Genomic DNA, 18,855 nt, shown 5'->3' on the forward strand with positions numbered 1-18,855 from the left:
TAATTCTACTCAACACTGAAAACTTTATTGATGATTCAGGATACAGGCATTATCAGTTTTTTCAACTGCCTGCCTGCTTTACAAATAATAATATATTATAATTAGCGTACGGACAGGTGGTGTAATTATGGACAGAGAGGGTAATGGAGTTGCCTAGGTATATTTTATGATTGAATGATTAACAATTAAAATGAAATGATTGATTTCTCTAAAACATACACTTCTTAATCAAGTAGTGTCAACTTTTTGGAATGTAAATATTCAATTATTTCTCAATTTAATTAACTTAAGTCAAATATAACAATTACAAATTTAATAAACAGCGGTCTAAATTGAAATCATATTATATTGTCGTGAAAATTTATGAAGTTATTGGCCAGTATTGAAAGTTGTATATGGTTAGGATATATATCAATTAAGTGTGAGAATCGTAAAAGAAATAGAACAGCATGTGTAAAATAATATTTACAATGTACCTAATTTTGGGTTTTTTACCTAAGTAAAAAATACATAGACACAATACAAAATGTATTCATTAAATTATTAAAATATTGTAGATTATTATCTACAACTCCATTTTCTTCTCTGTTCAGATTGCCACCATATGTCTGTATGCTAATTATAATATTAATATACTTAAGTAGAAATTAGTGAGACTAATACCGAAACTCCACAGTCAAAATAAATATAGTTTTTTGGAGCTTTATTCTAAAAAATAATTGTAACTTTTTTATACAATTTTGTTTTTTGTATAAATTACAGTATCCAGCAAGTTTAAGGAGATCTCCAAATCTGGTGCCCCGGCCAACATTCTGCGCTGGATGAAGCTGATCCAGGCCCAGCCGCCCGTGGCTAAAGCCCTGAAAGAACTGCCTGCCGACGCCCTGGAGAATCTCTCCAAGGCTTCTTCTAGGTACACTTCTAGTTTAAGTTTAAGTTTTATTCATAATTTCACAAAAACCTTCTCCCTTATTTATTAGTTAATTACACCAGCATTAGAGGAGGGAGGGGGTTAAGAAAATGTGACATGTTGTGACAAGGGGAGGAGAGACAACAAACTTTGTGACGTCACTTTAAACTTCATCAGTAACCATATTATTTTTAAAAAATAATTATGCTGTACGCGATTTAAAAACGAGTTTTTGGAAGAAAATCGTTTTTATTCGGTTAATTTTATTTCCTAATTGGTTTTGTGTTATAAAATTACTAATATTTCTTTTATCAAAACATTTTGATAAAATATTAATAATACCTAATTCGATTTGGAAATGACAAAATGAGGATAGAGACAAACGAATTTTCTGTTAACTGTATATTTATTTTAATTGGTAGCAATGTCATATCAATTGGCACTTGTTACTACAAAAACCATGGATTTGTACCCAAAGCGGAAGGTACTTTTATGTTTTTGTCACACAAAATTGAACCTTATCACCAAGCACGACAGGTAATAGGAGACTAGAGAAAAAGAGCATCAAACCAGAGAGCTTTATCTCACTCAAGTGCCTATATTATAGACATATATATATATATATAGTGCATATAAAGTAATATATATAGACATATATATTACTTTTGTCACAATAGCATTGTGCATCAAATGACGAAATTCCGAATTCAAAATGAGGTGCAATACTCTAGTTCAGGGGTCGGAAAACTTTTAGAGAAAAACGTAGTAGATATTGCCAGTTTTAGGCATGTAAACTCAAAGAGCCGCAAATGTACTCAGTGGTCTAATAATCTCTTAATACTTTGGGAGACCAGCACTTTGCCGACCCCTGCTCTAGTTTGACTTCTCTTTCGGTCACACTTTTCGAGCATAGAGCTCAATAGCCGGGTCCACACAGAGTGAGCATACGCGCGAGGCAAAGATGTGCCTCGGCCGAGTGCGCCGCTCCGGCCGAGGCACGTCTACACTGGCCGTATCATGCGTGAGGAAGTTGCCTCGCGCTCGCTCTGTGTGGACCCGGCTAATGATGAATGCGATAGACTGATAGTAACGCAAAATATACAACCATACAACGCCGTTTACTTCAGCTGTCAAATGTACAGTTACAAATGCTACAATATAAACAATAATTATCTTAGATTGTTTATAACCAAGAGTGTACTCCGATCTTAAAGGCCGGCAACGCACTTACAACCATTCTGGTATTGCGGGTGCCCATGGGCGGCGGTAATCGGTTACCATCAGATGAACCGTCTGCTCGTTTGCCTGCTATATCATAAAAATATTAGGTATAAGTATGCGTTGAAATAAGTAAAAAACAATTCTTATACTAATTGTAGGAGGTCACCACCAGCTGCCGATGCCTCGGGCCCCAAGCAAGAGGGCAAGTTTGTGGAGCTGCCCCACGCCGAGATGGGGAAGGTCGTCGTTCGATTCCCACCTGAAGCATCAGGGTAAGTAACTATATCCTATTAAGGCGCAGGGTGCGGCAAGGCATTCTCCATACAAAACTTGTGCAATTTTAATTCGTTAGTTTTGGCACTATAGCATTTAATTTCATTTTTTGCTTGTATATATTGGATATACGCAGAACTTGATGTAGAAATTTTTCTTTGTTTAAAAAAAAAAAAACAAAACCACAAAAAAAATAATACATCAAGCCCTAGCTAACAGAAAAATAAGCATATTTACCAAAAATAATAACTGTAGCGCAAACACAAACGAAGAAAAACGCGCACAAAGTTTGTATGGAAAGAGCTTGCCCTACCCTTCGCCTTAAGTCCCAGAGTCATGTTTTGCATTTGAATTCCATTACGGCTCAAAATTAGATTTGAATTTGTCCTTTTAAAAGGAAATCGGGACTTCAGGGATAATATAACACAAATTAAAATACAGTATAGCAGATTTAAATCGATACGAGTTGCAAATTACCTATTCGCACGTGTAACGTTTTTCAGTACATATGGCCCTTTATAGTGCTTATTCTCGTACTAATGTGTAGTAGTAGCTTCAGAGCCTTGAATTTGCTTTGTCATTGACGCTGAGCGGTAAAGGTTGCACCCGTAGTCTATTCGCCAACGCTTTAATAAGTCAAAAACTGCCCAATTCTCTACTGTATCGAACGCCTTCTCATAATCCACGAAGGCAAGGTATAGTGGTAGATCGTACTCAAGTGATATTTGTATCTGTGAAAATATGATCGACTGTACTAAAACTGCTCCTGAAACCCGCTTGTTCTTTAGGCTGGTATTTGTCCAAATCAAATCAAGAAGAGGTCCAAGACAATCACCCCCACTCCCCCCCTAATACGAAGCCATATATGGCGGATATGATATACAACTCTATTGACAACTTATAAAGTTCAAATTTCAACAATTTTTTTTTATTACATGCGGTAAGGAGTTGATTTATAATGTTAGAAATGTTAATAATATTAGAAAATGGACCATTCATTATAAAAAAGTGGAATTTAAAAAGACATATTGAGGTTATAAAAAAATACAACGCTTCAAAGGCTCAAAAAAATTTTTTTTTAGTTTTTAAATATAATAAAAGAAAATTATACCATTTGATTCCTTAAATGTTATTGAAAAATAAATTGTATGACAACTATATACATAAATGTCACGGTCAAAATAGCAATTTTCTTGTTCTTCCATACATTTAGAACAGACTAATGTAATGTGACGTCACATTACATTATCATTTTGTTAGAGGTGTTTCAATCGTCGAGTGCGAGTGTCAGACTTTAACTCTCATTTCTGACCTTTGTGTTGCTTAAATGCCATGAGTCCTATATAGACATTTGACCCTCAGGAAAATCAAGATCGATTGACATTATTTACAAAAAACTGTCAAGTAGCCAATTCTGCCGCCTTAGGGCTTAGTTGGTGAATAACTAGTAAGATACATTATTATTGCAGTTACCTGCACATCGGGCACGCGAAAGCTGCGCTGCTGAACCAGTATTACCAGCAAGCGTTCGAGGGTAAACTTGTAATGAGATTTGACGACACCAACCCCGCTAAGGAGAACGTCGAATTTGAGAAGGTAAGTTTTATTTCTGCCAGCGACTTTGGACGCATTGAAGTTAACCCTTCAAATGTATCGTGCACGAATGTTGATATTGGGCTTAAGCCGCGCGCGTCAGTTGACGTCTTTAAAAAGTCAATGGTTAAATGGTTACTGCAATATGTCACCTTTAAAGTACCTACGCCATTTGTGAGAACTACTCTTCGACCTCGCCCCACACCTCTTTTTACAATTCCCAGCACCAACACAGTAACTTTAGTCACCAGTCCTCTGTATGCAGCACTGAATCACATAAATAATATCCTTCTATTCGACCCCCAGACAGACATATTTTCACAGAAGGAACCGAGACTCCTAGCCACAGCAACTCGGTATTTGGAGTCGATCTCCATACCCTCGACTACACCGTCCTAATATTAGCGTTATTAGTAATTTATATAGTATATAGTAGTAATACAATAATTTGTTATATTTATAAAGTTTATCTGTTTCGTATAGTGTTGTCTTGTTAAACAAGTTCAGTGTATAGTAACTTACATGCTTGGTATATCTGTTAGTGTAAGTTAGTTAATAAATAAACAATAAACAATAAACAAAATGTTTTAACCGTATTGTCACCCCTTTTTGGGGTTGTACTTCAAAAAATCCGTTGTTTAGTGGAGTGGACATTTATTAAACTTTGGATCCCTTTGTTTGACAAAATTATTGAAAGTCATGATGTAACGATTGTCAGATTATCATTAGTCATAATTCTGAAACCGTTAACTTTTCCGGATTTTCGTAAGGTTATCCTATAGATAGGTTAGGTTGGGTTTGTTTTTTGGTAATCTTGAAAAGTTACGCTTTTCTAAGAAAAAACAAATTATGACTAACGGAAATGCGGACAAACAATACATTATTAACCCCCGCCTGTTGTCTGCCTCTACATTTAATCAATTGTTTATTTTCTTGTATCTTTTTACTGAGGTGTGTCAAAATATACTGATAGGAACACTGATTTAAATCTATTCCGTATGCAATTTTGATATGCAGCATAATTTAATATTTGGACATAGTTTTGCAAACGGGAACAAACCTCAAGAAAACCGAACGTCAGTGTTAAAACATGAAGTATGAATGAAAATGAAAAAATTAAAATGAAATTGAAAAATGATTTATTTAGGTATCAAAATTGCAGCTTATTAGTCTTATTACACAGTAGAAGAGTGAATGGGGATGGGGATTTAGTGTGATTTGGATCCCATTTACAGATCTACGTCCAATTATAAGTCTGCACTTACTAATATTATTTTTCTGACTTCCGCGACACAGGCTTGGCCTAATAGAGTGCGAGTTGTGGGTAGGGTTTCTGCTTCTTCAGAGACTCGAGAAATTCTGGTCGAGAATTTCGGGCCCGGGGAAAAGAAATAAAAAAGGCTGAGAAACCAGAGACCCTAATTGTGGGCAGTCGCTGATAAAACTATGTTTGGGTAGTAAAAAATATTTATTGACTTTGAGAAAAAAGTTGCAGGTTCAAATCCTGGCTCGTACCAATGAGTTTTTTCGAACTTATGCATAGAATATCATTTGATATTCACCACAAGCTTTTTGGTGAAGGGAAACATCGCGAGGAAACCTGAATACATCTGCAAAGAAATTCAAAGATCCCGAATTGGGCCAGCATGGGGAATATATCTAAGCCCTCTCACGCTTGAGAGTAGGTCTGTGCCCAGCAGCCAGCAGCAGAAGCTGAGCCTGTAGACTGAATATTTTTTTTAGTTTATGATCTCATACTTACTTTCTAGGTGATCCTCGAAGACGTAGAGATGCTGGAAATCAAGCCGGACCTCTTCACTCACACGTCCCAATACTTCGACCTAATGCTCCAATACTGCGAGAAGCTGATCAAGGAGGGCAAGGCGTTCGTAGATGATACTCCGGCTGAGCAGATGAAGAACGAGAGAGAACAGAAGGTTGACAGCAAAAATAGGAACAACTGTGAGTGTTATATAAAAATTTAACCTTCCTTTTACATCCCTTCTAAAATGAAATTTCTAGTACCCTGATGTGTCCAACAGATCCGTCATTATAGTTCTAATTCGGTACAAAAAAACAGGATGGTTGGCTATTATGGCCAATCCAACTGTCATTTCAGTATATTGCATATAAAAACACAGTTTAGCTAAGCTCTCTGGCTGCTAGTTCAGTACAAGGCAGCATTGGCCGGGTCGCCATGAAACGTTTAGTTTTAATGTTACTTCACACACCCGTCTCACTTAGACCTGATGGTGCAATACTGCGAGCTGATCGAAGAAGGCAAGGTAGATGATACTCCAGCGGAGCAGATGAAGACCGAGAGAGACCAGAAGGTTGACAGCAAGAATAGGAACAACTAAGAACATCTTGGATCACTTAGTTACGCACTCGATTTTAGAAAAGCGACAGCCGTCTGACTTAAGAGGCTGTCAACACCCAATGTCCTTGAAATTGATGTTACTTAAACAGTTTTTTAAGAAAGACTATTTGTTTTAGTCAAGTAAGAAAAATATATGTTCATATTAATTATATTTCAAAGACCGTGGTTGTACTCGATACATGATTGAACGAAGTCGGCTCGATAGAAAATAATTGCAAAGATTGGTCTTAAAATCAAAATTAAACGGGTTTATGTCTTTATTGTTTTGATTTATGGATCTGCAATTAAAATCACAATTTCAAAACATTTATATCTAAACCGTGGTTGAGTAAAATATTACACTAATAATCCACTTTTTTTTATTTAAATATTTTTCTCCGATAGAAATAGACAGTGTGCGCGCTTTAGGTATTGACAGCCTCTTAACCTGTCAACTCCCAGGGGTATAAGTTTCGTACCCAAAAAACTTTATTTTTATAGGATAGGCTGGCATTTGACCACAATCTCACCATGCTCTCTAAGTGCCGATGCGGTCTAGGATGGAGCATGCTTACCTAAGAGATGCGAATTCACTTTCGATTTGAAAAGCTCCAAGTTATAGTGGACTGGGTCGTGTGGGCTTCGATGTCTCACCTGCCAAGAAATTTCAAAATGGCGGCATAATGGCGGACGAATGTTTGATATGTCACCGTATTTAAAAATTATTTCGCTTAATATTTAGTTTTTTCTTCGCAAGTGTGATGAAAAACATTGTGTGTAACTCCGGGGGGAAGAATATTGCATTACCACCCTCGTATCAAAATTTCACTTACCCCCCTCGTTGCACAATGTACTACTCGTATTTCATTACACTTGCTCGTAAACGGTGTTATTGTATGCCAGTATACTGAGATGGAATAAGCTATATTATGCCCATGGGCATAATAGTTTTTTTTTCATTACGCCCATTGGCATATTGGGAATAATGTTTTTTTTAAGTAGGCTAGCCAGTAAGCTAGGTTGTATAAATTTTACTTTTAAAATACTGCTAACGTGTTTATAAATATTTGTTTTGTTTATGTTTATAAATATTTAATTTGATTAATTTAATAGCCGTTTAAAATATATTTACACAATTTTCAATCGTGGCCGAGTGCCTTCGATGCCTAACCTGTCAAAAATGACTATATGGCGGACAAATGTATGAAAGGTCACCGTATTTAAGAATAATTTCGTTTAAAATTTAGTTTTTTCTTCACAAGTGTGATGAAAAACATTGTGTGTTCCACGGGCAGTACAAGAATTACGAACTCGTGTTAATTAAGCCCTCGCCTTCGGCTTCGAGCTTAAAATTAACACTTGTTCCTAAATTCTTGTTTACCGCCCTTGATACACAATGTACTATTGTATGTTTTGCACGTTTTAAGGGTGAAGATACATAAATTTCAAATGGTTACTTTTCTCCCCAGCGGTGGAAAAGAACATGCAGCTCTGGGAAGAAATGAAGAAAGGATCTTCCACCGGCGTTCAGTGCTGCGTCCGAGCTAAGATCGACATGCAGTCAGCCAACGGGTGCATGCGAGACCCCACCATCTACCGCTGCAAGCCTGAGCCACACCCCCGGACCGGCACGCAGTACAAGTGAGTCTCTGTCTACTGTGCGAGCGAGATCGACATGCAGTCAGCCAACGGGTGCATGCGAGACCCCACCATCTACCGCTGCAAGCCTGAGCCACACCCCCGGACCGGCACGCAGTACAAGTGAGTCTCTGTCTACTGTGCGAGCGAGATCGACATGCAGTCAGCCAACGGGTGCATGCGAGACCCCACCATCTACCGCTGCAAGCCTGAGCCACACCCCCGGACCGGCACGCAGTACAAGTGAGTCTCTGTCTACTGTGCGAGCGAGATCGACATGCAGTCAGCCAACGGGTGCATGCGAGACCTCACCATCTACCGCTGCAAGCCTGAGCCACACCCCCGGACCGGCACGCAGTACAAGTGAGTCTCTGTCTACTGTGCGAGCGAGATCGACATGCAGTCAGCCAACGGGTGCATGCGAGACCCCACCATCTACCGCTGCAAGCCTGAGCCACACCCCCGGACCGGCACGCAGTACAAGTGAGTCTCTGTCTACTGTGCGAGCGAGATCGACATGCAGTCAGCCAACGGGTGCATGCGAGACCCCACCATCTACCGCTGCAAGCCTGAGCCACACCCCCGGACCGGCACGCAGTACAAGTGAGTCTCTGTCTACTGTGCGAGCGAGATCGACATGCAGTCAGCCAACGGGTGCATGCGAGACCTCACCATCTACCGCTGCAAGCCTGAGCCACACCCCCGGACCGGCACGCAGTACAAGTGAGTCTCTGTCTACTGTGCGAGCGAGATCGACATGCAGTCAGCCAACGGGTGCATGCGAGACCCCACCATCTACCGCTGCAAGCCTGAGCCACACCCCCGGACCGGCACGCAGTACAAGTGAGTCTCTGTCTACTGTGCGAGCGAGATCGACATGCAGTCAGCCAACGGGTGCATGCGAGACCCCACCATCTACCGCTGCAAGCCTGAGCCACACCCCCGGACCGGCACGCAGTACAAGTGAGTCTCTGTCTACTGTGCGAGCGAGATCGACATGCAGTCAGCCAACGGGTGCATGCGAGACCCCACCATCTACCGCTGCAAGCCTGAGCCACACCCCCGGACCGGCACGCAGTACAAGTGAGTCTCTGTCTACTGTGCGAGCGAGATCGACATGCAGTCAGCCAACGGGTGCATGCGAGACCCCACCATCTACCGCTGCAAGCCTGAGCCACACCCCCGGACCGGCACGCAGTACAAGTGGGTCAGCTAAGCTCCGTCTTCTTCTTTCTCTTTCCCTCATTACTGAGGATCGCGACCACATGTGATTTTGTGCGGTTGTAAGCCATTGAAAGTCGCACGCTCTTACCGCTAGGCTACCAACGCTTTTTTCTATATTTTATTAAATATTAATGATGTCTATTATTCCAGGGTGTACCCAACATACGACTTCGCGTGCCCCATAGTGGACGCCGTAGAAGGCGTCACGCACGTCCTCCGCACGATGGAGTACCACGACCGGGACCCGCAGTTCTACTGGTTCATCGACGCCCTGGGGTTGCGGAAACCTTACATCTGGGAGTACAGCCGGTGAGTAAAGTGTCCCACAGGGGACGCTGCAGAAGGCGTCACGCACGTGTCCGCACAATGGAGCACCACGACCGGGACCAGCAGTACTGGGACTGGTTCATCGACGCTCTGGGGTAGCAGAAACCGAATATTTGGGAGTATAGTCTGTATTTGACAATAGACAAGTGGTCTACGCTGTCCAACTACGCTGAACGCTGAGGTAGCATCAACTTTCAGAATTGGCTACTTGACTGTTTTTTGTAAATAATGTCAAACGATCTTGATTTTCCAGAGGATTAAATGTCTATATAGGACTCATGGCATTTAAGCAACACAAAGATCAGAAATGAGAGTTAAAGTCTGACGCCCGCACTCGACGATTGAAACGCCTCTAACAAAATGATAAGGTGATGTGACGTCACATCATATAAGTGTCGTAAGTATATCGAAGATCAAAGAAATTGCCATTTTGACCCTGAAATATTGCGTTTATGTGTATAGTTGTCATACAATTTATTTTTCAATAAAATGTAAGGAATCGAATGGTACCATTTTCTTTTCTATTTTGGAAAGACAAAAAAAATTTTTGTTTGAGACTTCGGCGCCTTGTATTTTTTTATAATCTCAATATATATTTTTTTAATTCCACTTTTTTATAATGGTTGGCTCATTTTCTATCCATTTAACTAAATTTTGTTATAATATTCAACATGTGTCAAATACCCAATTCAAAAAATGATCAATAAAAGGGCTAGCAAAAAAGCGCTGGTGGCCTAGCCGTAAGAGCGTGCGACATGCAATCCGGAGGTCGCGGGTTCAAACCCCGGCTCGTACCAATGAGTTTTTCGGAACTTATGTACGAAATATCATTTGATATTTACCAGTCGCTTTTCGGTGAAGGAAAACATCGTGAGGAAACCGGACTAATCCCAACAAGGCCTAGTTTACCCCCTGGGTTGGAAGGTCAGATGGCAGTCGCTTTCGTAAAAACTAGTGCCCACGCCAAATCTTGGGATTAGTTTTCAAGCGGACCCCAGGCTCCCATGAGCCGTGGCAAAATGCCGGGACAACGCGAGGAAGAAGAAGAGATCAATAAAAGGGCTGGCATACAAGTAAAATTACAGCGACCCCTACACCCCGCTGTTTGTGTTTTCGTTTTTACACCGGCTTTTCAAGCGCGACCCCGAGACACCCTGGAGACTTTGCGACTTCCCACGGTCGAAACTCACAGTTTGAAAAGCATTACGATAGTTACACAACAATATGTCATGTCGTATTTTATGCATTTTAAGTATGTAATATATTTTTCTCAAACTTGCTATGAAATGATGACATGACTTACGTCAAATTAGGTCCGGAAATACTACATATCAGGTGCGATGAGTGAAGATGATATATAAAGGAATTTCATACAGCCTTACACACCTAGGACTGTAAAGCAACCTTCTTTTGTTTTTTAAAGTCAAATTGTGACACAACGTCTTGGCATCCAACCATCAACTAACTTCAGTTAGCTTGGTACGGTGATTTGTTGTGCATATTCGTTGCTAGGCAGCGGCGGTGGCGCATCGCGCTGGCGCGCGGACTTACGCGCGCAAGTTTGTACACCGCTGGTAGAGTGGCGAGCCGAGTAGGTCGCCACAAAACAAATTGACTACAATTTTTTGTTTTAATTGCAAGTTTGAGAAAAGCACTATACATATCTCGGCGAGAAACGGGGTTGCCGGCCGCGTATCTCTATACCTATTATATCTACTTGGCCTGCAACCCTACGTTTCCCGGCCTCTATAGTAATGTACTATTATTCCAGATTGAGTATGACCAACACGGTGCTGTCGAAGAGAAAACTGACCTGGTTCGTGGAGCAAGGACTCGTCGATGGATGGTATGTAGACATTTTATTACATTCTTAACAGAACCAGCTCAGGGCGTCCGCTAGCTGGAGCGCGTGTATTTCGCGGGCGGCTGCACGCGGATGCCATTGGAATATACTAGGGAATGCAGTAACCGGTCAAACTTCATAACCGGTTCGGTTATGCCCCAAAAAAAAACCGATAATCGGTAATTACGACGAAAGCAGTTATTTTCGACAAAAAATTATAAATGTACGAGTACAATCAAGTAATTAAAAAAAAAAACGATAATTATGATACAGTATTAGTGAATTTGACTATAAGTCTTTATTTTTTTAATAAAATACTCACAGTACAGTAAAAATGAAAATATGACCTTGGACGTGATACAATATTCAATCACAATAATTCATAAATAAGGGAAGTAAATTTGGTATATTTTCGTCATTAAAGTACATGAATGACAAAAATTATAGTTACAGCCAGAAAAGGCAGGATTTTGGAGTCATTCGAAGTTCAATCCATAGAATTTAAATCATAAATAAATAACCGAAAATAACCGTAACTGGTTATTTGAGTTTCCAATTAACGGGTATAAAATTTTGTCAAAATAATCTGTTATAACCGATTATTCCGGTTACGGTTATGACCGATTATTCCGGTTAGGGTTATGAACGATTATTCCGGTTACGGTTATAACCGATTATCCCGGTTACGGTTATAACCGATTATCCCGGTTACGGTGATAACCGATTATTCCGGTCAGGGTTATGAACGATTATTCCGGTTACGGTTATAACCGATTATCCCGGTTACAGTTATAACCGATTATTCCGGTTACAGTTATAACCGATTATTCCGGTTACAGTTATAACCGATTATTCCGGTTACGGTTATAACCGATTTGCATTCCCTACTTACTAACAAGTTGTCCCAGGGACGACCCGCGCATGCCGACGGTGCGCGGCGTGCTGCGCCGCGGGCTGGCCGTGGAGGCGCTGCGCCAGTTCATCCGCGCGCAGGGCTCCAGCCGGTCCGTCGTCTTCATGGAGTGGGACAAGATCTGGGCCATTAACAAGAAGGTATTGTAACGTGTACTCCTAGTTGAAACTCTAATTGTCATTACCAGACTTCAGATTCTAGGGGACGAAATGTATTGTTAGGTAGGGAGTTCTTATATCGATAAACTTAAGCATCGAATATTGATGCCCATGTAGTGATCGCTCTAAGTCTTGTTTGTATAAATATAATTTTGATGAAAGTATAAAAATTAAAGAAAATAATACCTCAATTCTCTTCATCTACATTTAAGAAGAATATATGAGACTTGTACTATAGTACATTGTGCAACGAGGGGGGTAAGTGAAAATTTGGATCGAGGGTGGTCCCCGACAGCCGCAGGCTGGAGGGAATTAAAGACCCGAGTTTGCAATATTCTTACTCCCGGAGTTATACACAATGTTTTTCATCACACTTGGGAAGAAAATATTAAATTTTAGCGAAATAATTCTTAAATACGGTGACATGTCAAACATTCGTCCGCCATTTTGTAATTTCTTCGCAGGCGAAGCATCAAAGGCACATACCTATTCGCCATTCAGCCACGATTGAAAATTATGTAAAAATAATTTAAACAGCTGTTAAATTAATCAAATTGTTTTTTAAACATAGACAAAAATATTTTCCTACTCCTCTACTGTTATGTGTCATTTATGCATTCATTAACACGAATATAAGAACATACATAAAAGGTTTCAAGAAAAGTCTATATTGTCTATTCCTCATAAAAGCTCTTGTGCTTTTAATCGCTATAACGTTAATTAATAGCTACCAACCTAACAAAACCAAAACGAATACAGTTTTAAACTAAGTGCATTGCTGCCAACTTACAAAATATTCATTTGGTTGCATAGTAAAAATAATTACTTCATAAGTCAGAAACACGCATGTGACACCCGTAATATAGCAACACCCATAGACTACGAAGACCGCTTAGCGTTGCTTGTTAGTCTCCGTAGGCTGCGGTGGCCAAAATTGAGAAAAAACTGTCCAAAAATTTAATTTAGCAAGTAGCAAGTACCAGGGCCTCATGAGTTACGAGCAGGTGTCGCCGACCGGCCGGCCGCGGCCCGGGGCGGGCCGGGCGCGGAACAAGGTATGCTCGCGCGTCTTGGCTATATACCTACTTTTGCTTTGTTTACCTAAATTAAGATTTATTTTTGTTGACTCGTAGGAAAAATATTGTATGCAACGTTGTATAAGTAGGTCAAAAAATGCTCGTGGCGTATTCCTACGCCTTCGCCTTTTTTGACCCTTCTTATACAACTGTTGCATAAAATACTATAAATTATAAACGTCAGTAATTTAAAAGTAACTCATTTATATTACTTACTTTGTATGAATAAGTGACATAATTAAAAAAAAGCTATAACTCTCTAGGGAGTTAAAGCTTTTTTTTCACAATCCATAACTCTCGCGGGAACAAAATAGGCCTTTGTCCTTCAGTACACCTGCATGAAATATGATCTTTTTCGAGCAAGTCTGATGAAAAATGTATTGTTAGGTAAGTAGGGAGTTCTTATATCGATACCATAAAAATATATGAGTTTTGGCATTCATAAGCTAATGTTGTAAATTATGCTGTGTGTAACGTTTGTCTTTGTCTCTAAAATGATGCAAAAAAACTTGGAGCGATCACTAATATATTCTTGATATGGGAACTTCTTACCTGTCACTAAATATTGCACCCTAGAATCGGATGTCAGGTCTTGGACTTTCCAAAAAAGTCCAATACATTTATTCGCTCCGTGCATGACTGTGGCTCCGCCCTAGTGGGTGTGGGACATATTGTTTATTTGACAGTTGGCAGTTGCCAAATGCCAATGATGTCTCGCGATAGTTGTCTCCCTCGGACTCGGAGCTGTCTCGGTTGGCGGTCGTGTTTTAATTTATCGCCACTCGTTGCGAGTTTCCTGTTTTTCGCACCTGTAGGGCTAAGGGGCTCTTTATCATTTGTCACCATGCATGTCACGTTCTAACAAGTATGTAAGCGCGCAAGTGACGGGCATAGTGACAAGTGATAAAATTGGAATCACGCCGCCACCGCTGTATCGTAATGTACTATTTGTTATCCCAGGTCATTGACCCCATCGCCCCCCGCTACACCGCCCTGGAAACCAACCCGGTCCCCGTGAACCTTAAGGGCGTGAGCGCCGACGCCACCCTCACGGTGCCGCTGCACCCTAAGAACGCGGACGTAGGGTCCAAAGTCGTGTGGGTCTCGAGGAGGCTGCTGGTCGACCAGGTGGACGCGAGGACGTTGAAAGAGGGCGAGAATGCAACGTTCATTAATTATGGGAATGTTATGATTGATAAGATTCACAAGTGAGTAGCTTGGTTTGTGATTAATATTATATGTAGTGTTAGAATAGGACCAACTTAACGTTGCATGACTTTTGCAATAAAAAAAGTGAGTATATGTCATCATTGATGTCAAATTGTTGACGACCGGTGAACGAGGTCCAAAAATAACGCACACTGTATAAAACCACCACTTTATTTACTAATTACACTTCTACTCCACACTGTATATAACACTCATTGCTTGATTTAATTTTGAACTGACGACCGATTGTTCCTTGGACCTTATATATAAACCCGAAAAAATCTCACCATCACGTTCTAGGAAACGCGCGTTGGGAACAAAGTGCCATCTTTTGATTAATTTGGTAATTAATTTTCTTAAACAACAAATCGCTAAGTTGTGACTTTAAATCCAAAATATTACATATATATTATTCTAAATAATTTTACAAATATTTTAGTGTTAATTGCCAACAAAAACAACCATAATAAATTTCCAAAATCGCTACTACTTATGCCATCTATTGGCGAATTAAGTCAAACTGATAAGTGCTGAAGAAATTCATAATATTAAAATATACGATTTCAAAAACCGGTCTAGCCTAGTTAGTAGTGACCCTTAAAGCCGATGTTCCTGGGTTCAAATCCCAATAAGGGCATTTATTTGTGTAATGAGCACAGATATTTGTTCCTGAACCATGGATGTTTTCTATGTATTTAAATATTTATATATTATATATATCGTTGTCTGAGTACCCACAACACAAGCCACCTTGAGCTTACCGTGGGACGTAGTCAATTTGTGTAAGAATTTCATGGCATGTACAACAATGAAGAAGAACTCCCTTACCCTATGTAAATATCACACCCCATTATCTTTGTCACCAGATCTCCTGACGGCACAGTATCCAGCATCGACGCAACCCCCAACCTGGACAACAAGGACTACAAGAAGACCCTCAAACTGACCTGGCTGGCCGACACGCCTCGGTCACCCCCCCTCGAAGTGTACTGCGTGTACTTCGACCATATCATATCCAAGGCTGTGCTAGGAAAGGATGAAGATTTCAAGCAGTATATTGGACATCAGACTAGGGTATGTATCATTAAAATCCTTTATCCTTTCAAATCCCAAAGTTGAGTATCGTGTCAGCCAAAAAGCGACCTTCGAGCTTAAGATTTAGAATTTAGAGGCTCTTGTGCTGAACCGATATTGGGCTGGAGAGAGACTTTGGGTGAATATGTCATGAACTCATGAATCTCATGATGTAGCCCAAAAGTTATGTGATTATAAGTGCCTTCTCTAGTTTCTATGATAAAAATCATGTCTACTAACTATAGATCAATAATGCATTAAGTGCTGCTGTGAAACTAAATAAGTTTTTGGCAAAAAATTAATTTTTAGTACAAGCTTTTATTGCTGACTGTACTTTTCTCCACAGGCAATTAACACTCATTGAGAAAATTCTAAAAACTCCAAAGACGTTGCAGGTTGCGTTGTTTTATCACATAGTTCCTATGGCCACCTCCTGTCTCCATCATCAGATCAGCTCGATACTACCATAATATTGCATTGTCACCCAACTTACATATGTATGTACATTTTCAGCTTCATTAGAAATCGAGAAGTGGGTCAAATTTGACTTGCAAGATTTGACCCGTACATACATAGGTACATTGCAAGTTAATATAAAGCTTGTAAAAAAAGAATTATGTTCACACACAGATCAAGGAATTTATGGGTACGCTTTTTGTCAATATTGTAGAAATGTACGCTATACAACCCATAAAGTACTATATATAATACTGCAAAATGTTGGGGTGTACAACACATTCCACTTCACCTGTACATTTTGGTGTTTTTTTGTCTATGCTAGTTTATGGTGATTATATTTGCGTGTACGTTTTTAAATACTACAAGAGGAGAATTCTAACTTACATTGTGACATCAAAATATAGGAAAAAGAATGTTAGGAATGAATGTTGATGGACGGAGAGTGGATGGTAGACCCAAAAAACGATGGATGGAATGTGTGAAAGAGGATATGGGAAAGAAAGGAGTGAGTGCTGAGGTGACGAAAGATAGAGGAGAATGGAAGAGAAGAACATGTCGTGCCGACCCCACATAACGTGGGATAAGGGCAGGAGGAAGAAGAGATTGTGACATCAAAATTATATCTAAATGATATCAGGCGCGCGTGCATTTCGCTCTTACAATCGAGTTCATAAATATGGATACATTTCTTCACCTTAATCCATTGCAATAAGGTGAAAAAATGTATATGAACTCGACTGTACTTGGCCGTAAATGTATAGGCGCGAGACGGGCGACCTGACATCATTTAGATGATTGCCACGCTGTAAGTTAGAGCTGGCCTCCAAATTGCGCTCAAAAGGTTAAACAATGAATTCTCTTCCAGTGGGAAATCCCCATGATCGGTGAGCCGGAGCTGGCCAAGCTGAAGGTCGGTGACATCATCCAGCTGCAGCGGCGGGGCTTCTTCCGCGTGGACGCCGCGCCGGCGCCGCCCTCCGCGCACACGCAGCGCGCCGCGCCGCTCGTGCTGCTGCACGTGCCCGACGGACACAGCAAGGAGATGCCCGGACAGGTTAGTTATACTTATTTTCTCAAACTTGCTATGAAATGTTGACATGACTTACGTCAAATTAGGTGCGGAAATACTACATATCAGATGCGATGAGTGAAGATGATATGTAAAGGAATTTCACACTGCCTTACACACCTAGGACTGTAAAGTAATCTTCTTTTGTTTTTTAACGTCAAATTGTGACACAACGTCTTGGCATTCAAACATCAACAAATATAGGTACGCTACCGTTGCTTAGCAACGGATATGCACAACAAATCACCGTTGTTGTTGTGCATATTCGTTGCTAAGCAACGGCGGTGGCGCATCGCGCAGGCGCGCGGACTTACGCGCACAGTGCACCGCTGGTAGAGTGGCGAGCCGAGTAGGTCGCCACAAAACAAATTGACTACAATTTTTGTTTTAATTGCAAGTTTGAGAAAAGCACTATACAAATCTCGGCGAGAAACGGGGTTGCCAAAAAAAGCTATAACTCCCTGCCAAAAAAGCTATAACTCCCTAGGGAGTTATAGTTTTTTTCTTTAATTTGTCACTTACTCATACAAACCAAGTAGCATAAAAGAGTTTTACTTTTAAAATACTGACGTTTATAATTTAATATTTTGTTTATGTTTAAAATTGCCAAGAAATTACAAAATGGCGGACGAATGTTTGATATGTCACCGTATTTAAGAATGATTTCGTTTAAAATTTAGTTTTTTCTTCGCAAGTGTGATGAAAAATTTAAACACTATTATTTTTAATTTTAATTTTTAATAACTATGGAAAATGCCCAATATCAAGAGGCAAAAATTTTAAAGTCTAGTGACTAGGTCAAGTGGGGTATCATTTGAAAGAGCTTACATTGTACATTCCAAAACATATTTTTTATTTTTTTTTCGTAGTGAAAAAAATAGATTTATGGCGGAAAATGTGAAAAAAATACCATCCCCCCTTATCTCCGAAGTTTACCGAAAAAAAATTATAAAATTTTTACACAATATTAACATTACTATAAATACAGGAAAAATATAATCAGACCTCTATCTTGGTAAGTTTTTTTTTATAAAAAAAAAAAACATTTCTGAACACTGTTTGTAATTTAACTACTTTACGTGTGTTTATTACAGTTGAAATTTTTATGACATTACTTTTTTTTTTTATAAATAAATATTATAGGACATTATGACACAAATTGACTAAGTCCCACGGTAAGCTCAATAAGGCTTGTGTTGAAGGTACTTAGACAAGTATTTATAAATATATAAATATTTATAAATACTTAAATACATAGAAAACACCCATGACTCAGGAACAAATATCCATGCTCATCACACGAATAAATGCCCTTACCAGGATTTGAACCCGGGACCATCGGCTTCGTAGGCAGGGTCACTACCCACTAGGCCAGACCGGTCGTCTAGCGCTAGTCGCACATTAAATATATCTTTTTTCAAATAAAAGAACAATTTTTGAAATCGGTTCACATGATAGAGAATTATCCTCGAAAAACCATCGCGCAAATTAGAAAATTTGCCGATAGAT

General features: G+C 39.8%; 1 protein-coding gene across 2 annotated transcripts in view; it reads left to right on the forward strand.

Annotated features, from left to right (window-relative positions):
• LOC133528291 (bifunctional glutamate/proline--tRNA ligase) overlaps nt 1-18,855 on the forward strand; it is a 112,176-nt gene that overhangs the window by 1,342 nt on the left and 91,979 nt on the right. For both annotated transcript variants that reach the window (XM_061865622.1, XM_061865621.1), the window contains exons 3-13: nt 763-913; nt 2,290-2,403; nt 3,874-4,000; nt 5,767-5,959; nt 7,826-7,997; nt 9,369-9,527; nt 11,317-11,391; nt 12,297-12,441; nt 14,496-14,743; nt 15,611-15,818; nt 17,143-17,331. In XM_061865622.1, the coding sequence (XP_061721606.1) occupies nt 763-913; nt 2,290-2,403; nt 3,874-4,000; nt 5,767-5,959; nt 7,826-7,997; nt 9,369-9,527; nt 11,317-11,391; nt 12,297-12,441; nt 14,496-14,743; nt 15,611-15,818; nt 17,143-17,331 (1,781 nt within the window). The remainder of the gene's footprint in view (nt 1-762; nt 914-2,289; nt 2,404-3,873; nt 4,001-5,766; nt 5,960-7,825; nt 7,998-9,368; nt 9,528-11,316; nt 11,392-12,296; nt 12,442-14,495; nt 14,744-15,610; nt 15,819-17,142; nt 17,332-18,855) is intronic.

This window comes from Cydia pomonella, chromosome 19 (genome assembly GCF_033807575.1).
Source record: "Cydia pomonella isolate Wapato2018A chromosome 19, ilCydPomo1, whole genome shotgun sequence".
Lineage (NCBI taxonomy): Eukaryota > Metazoa > Arthropoda > Insecta > Lepidoptera > Tortricidae > Cydia > Cydia pomonella.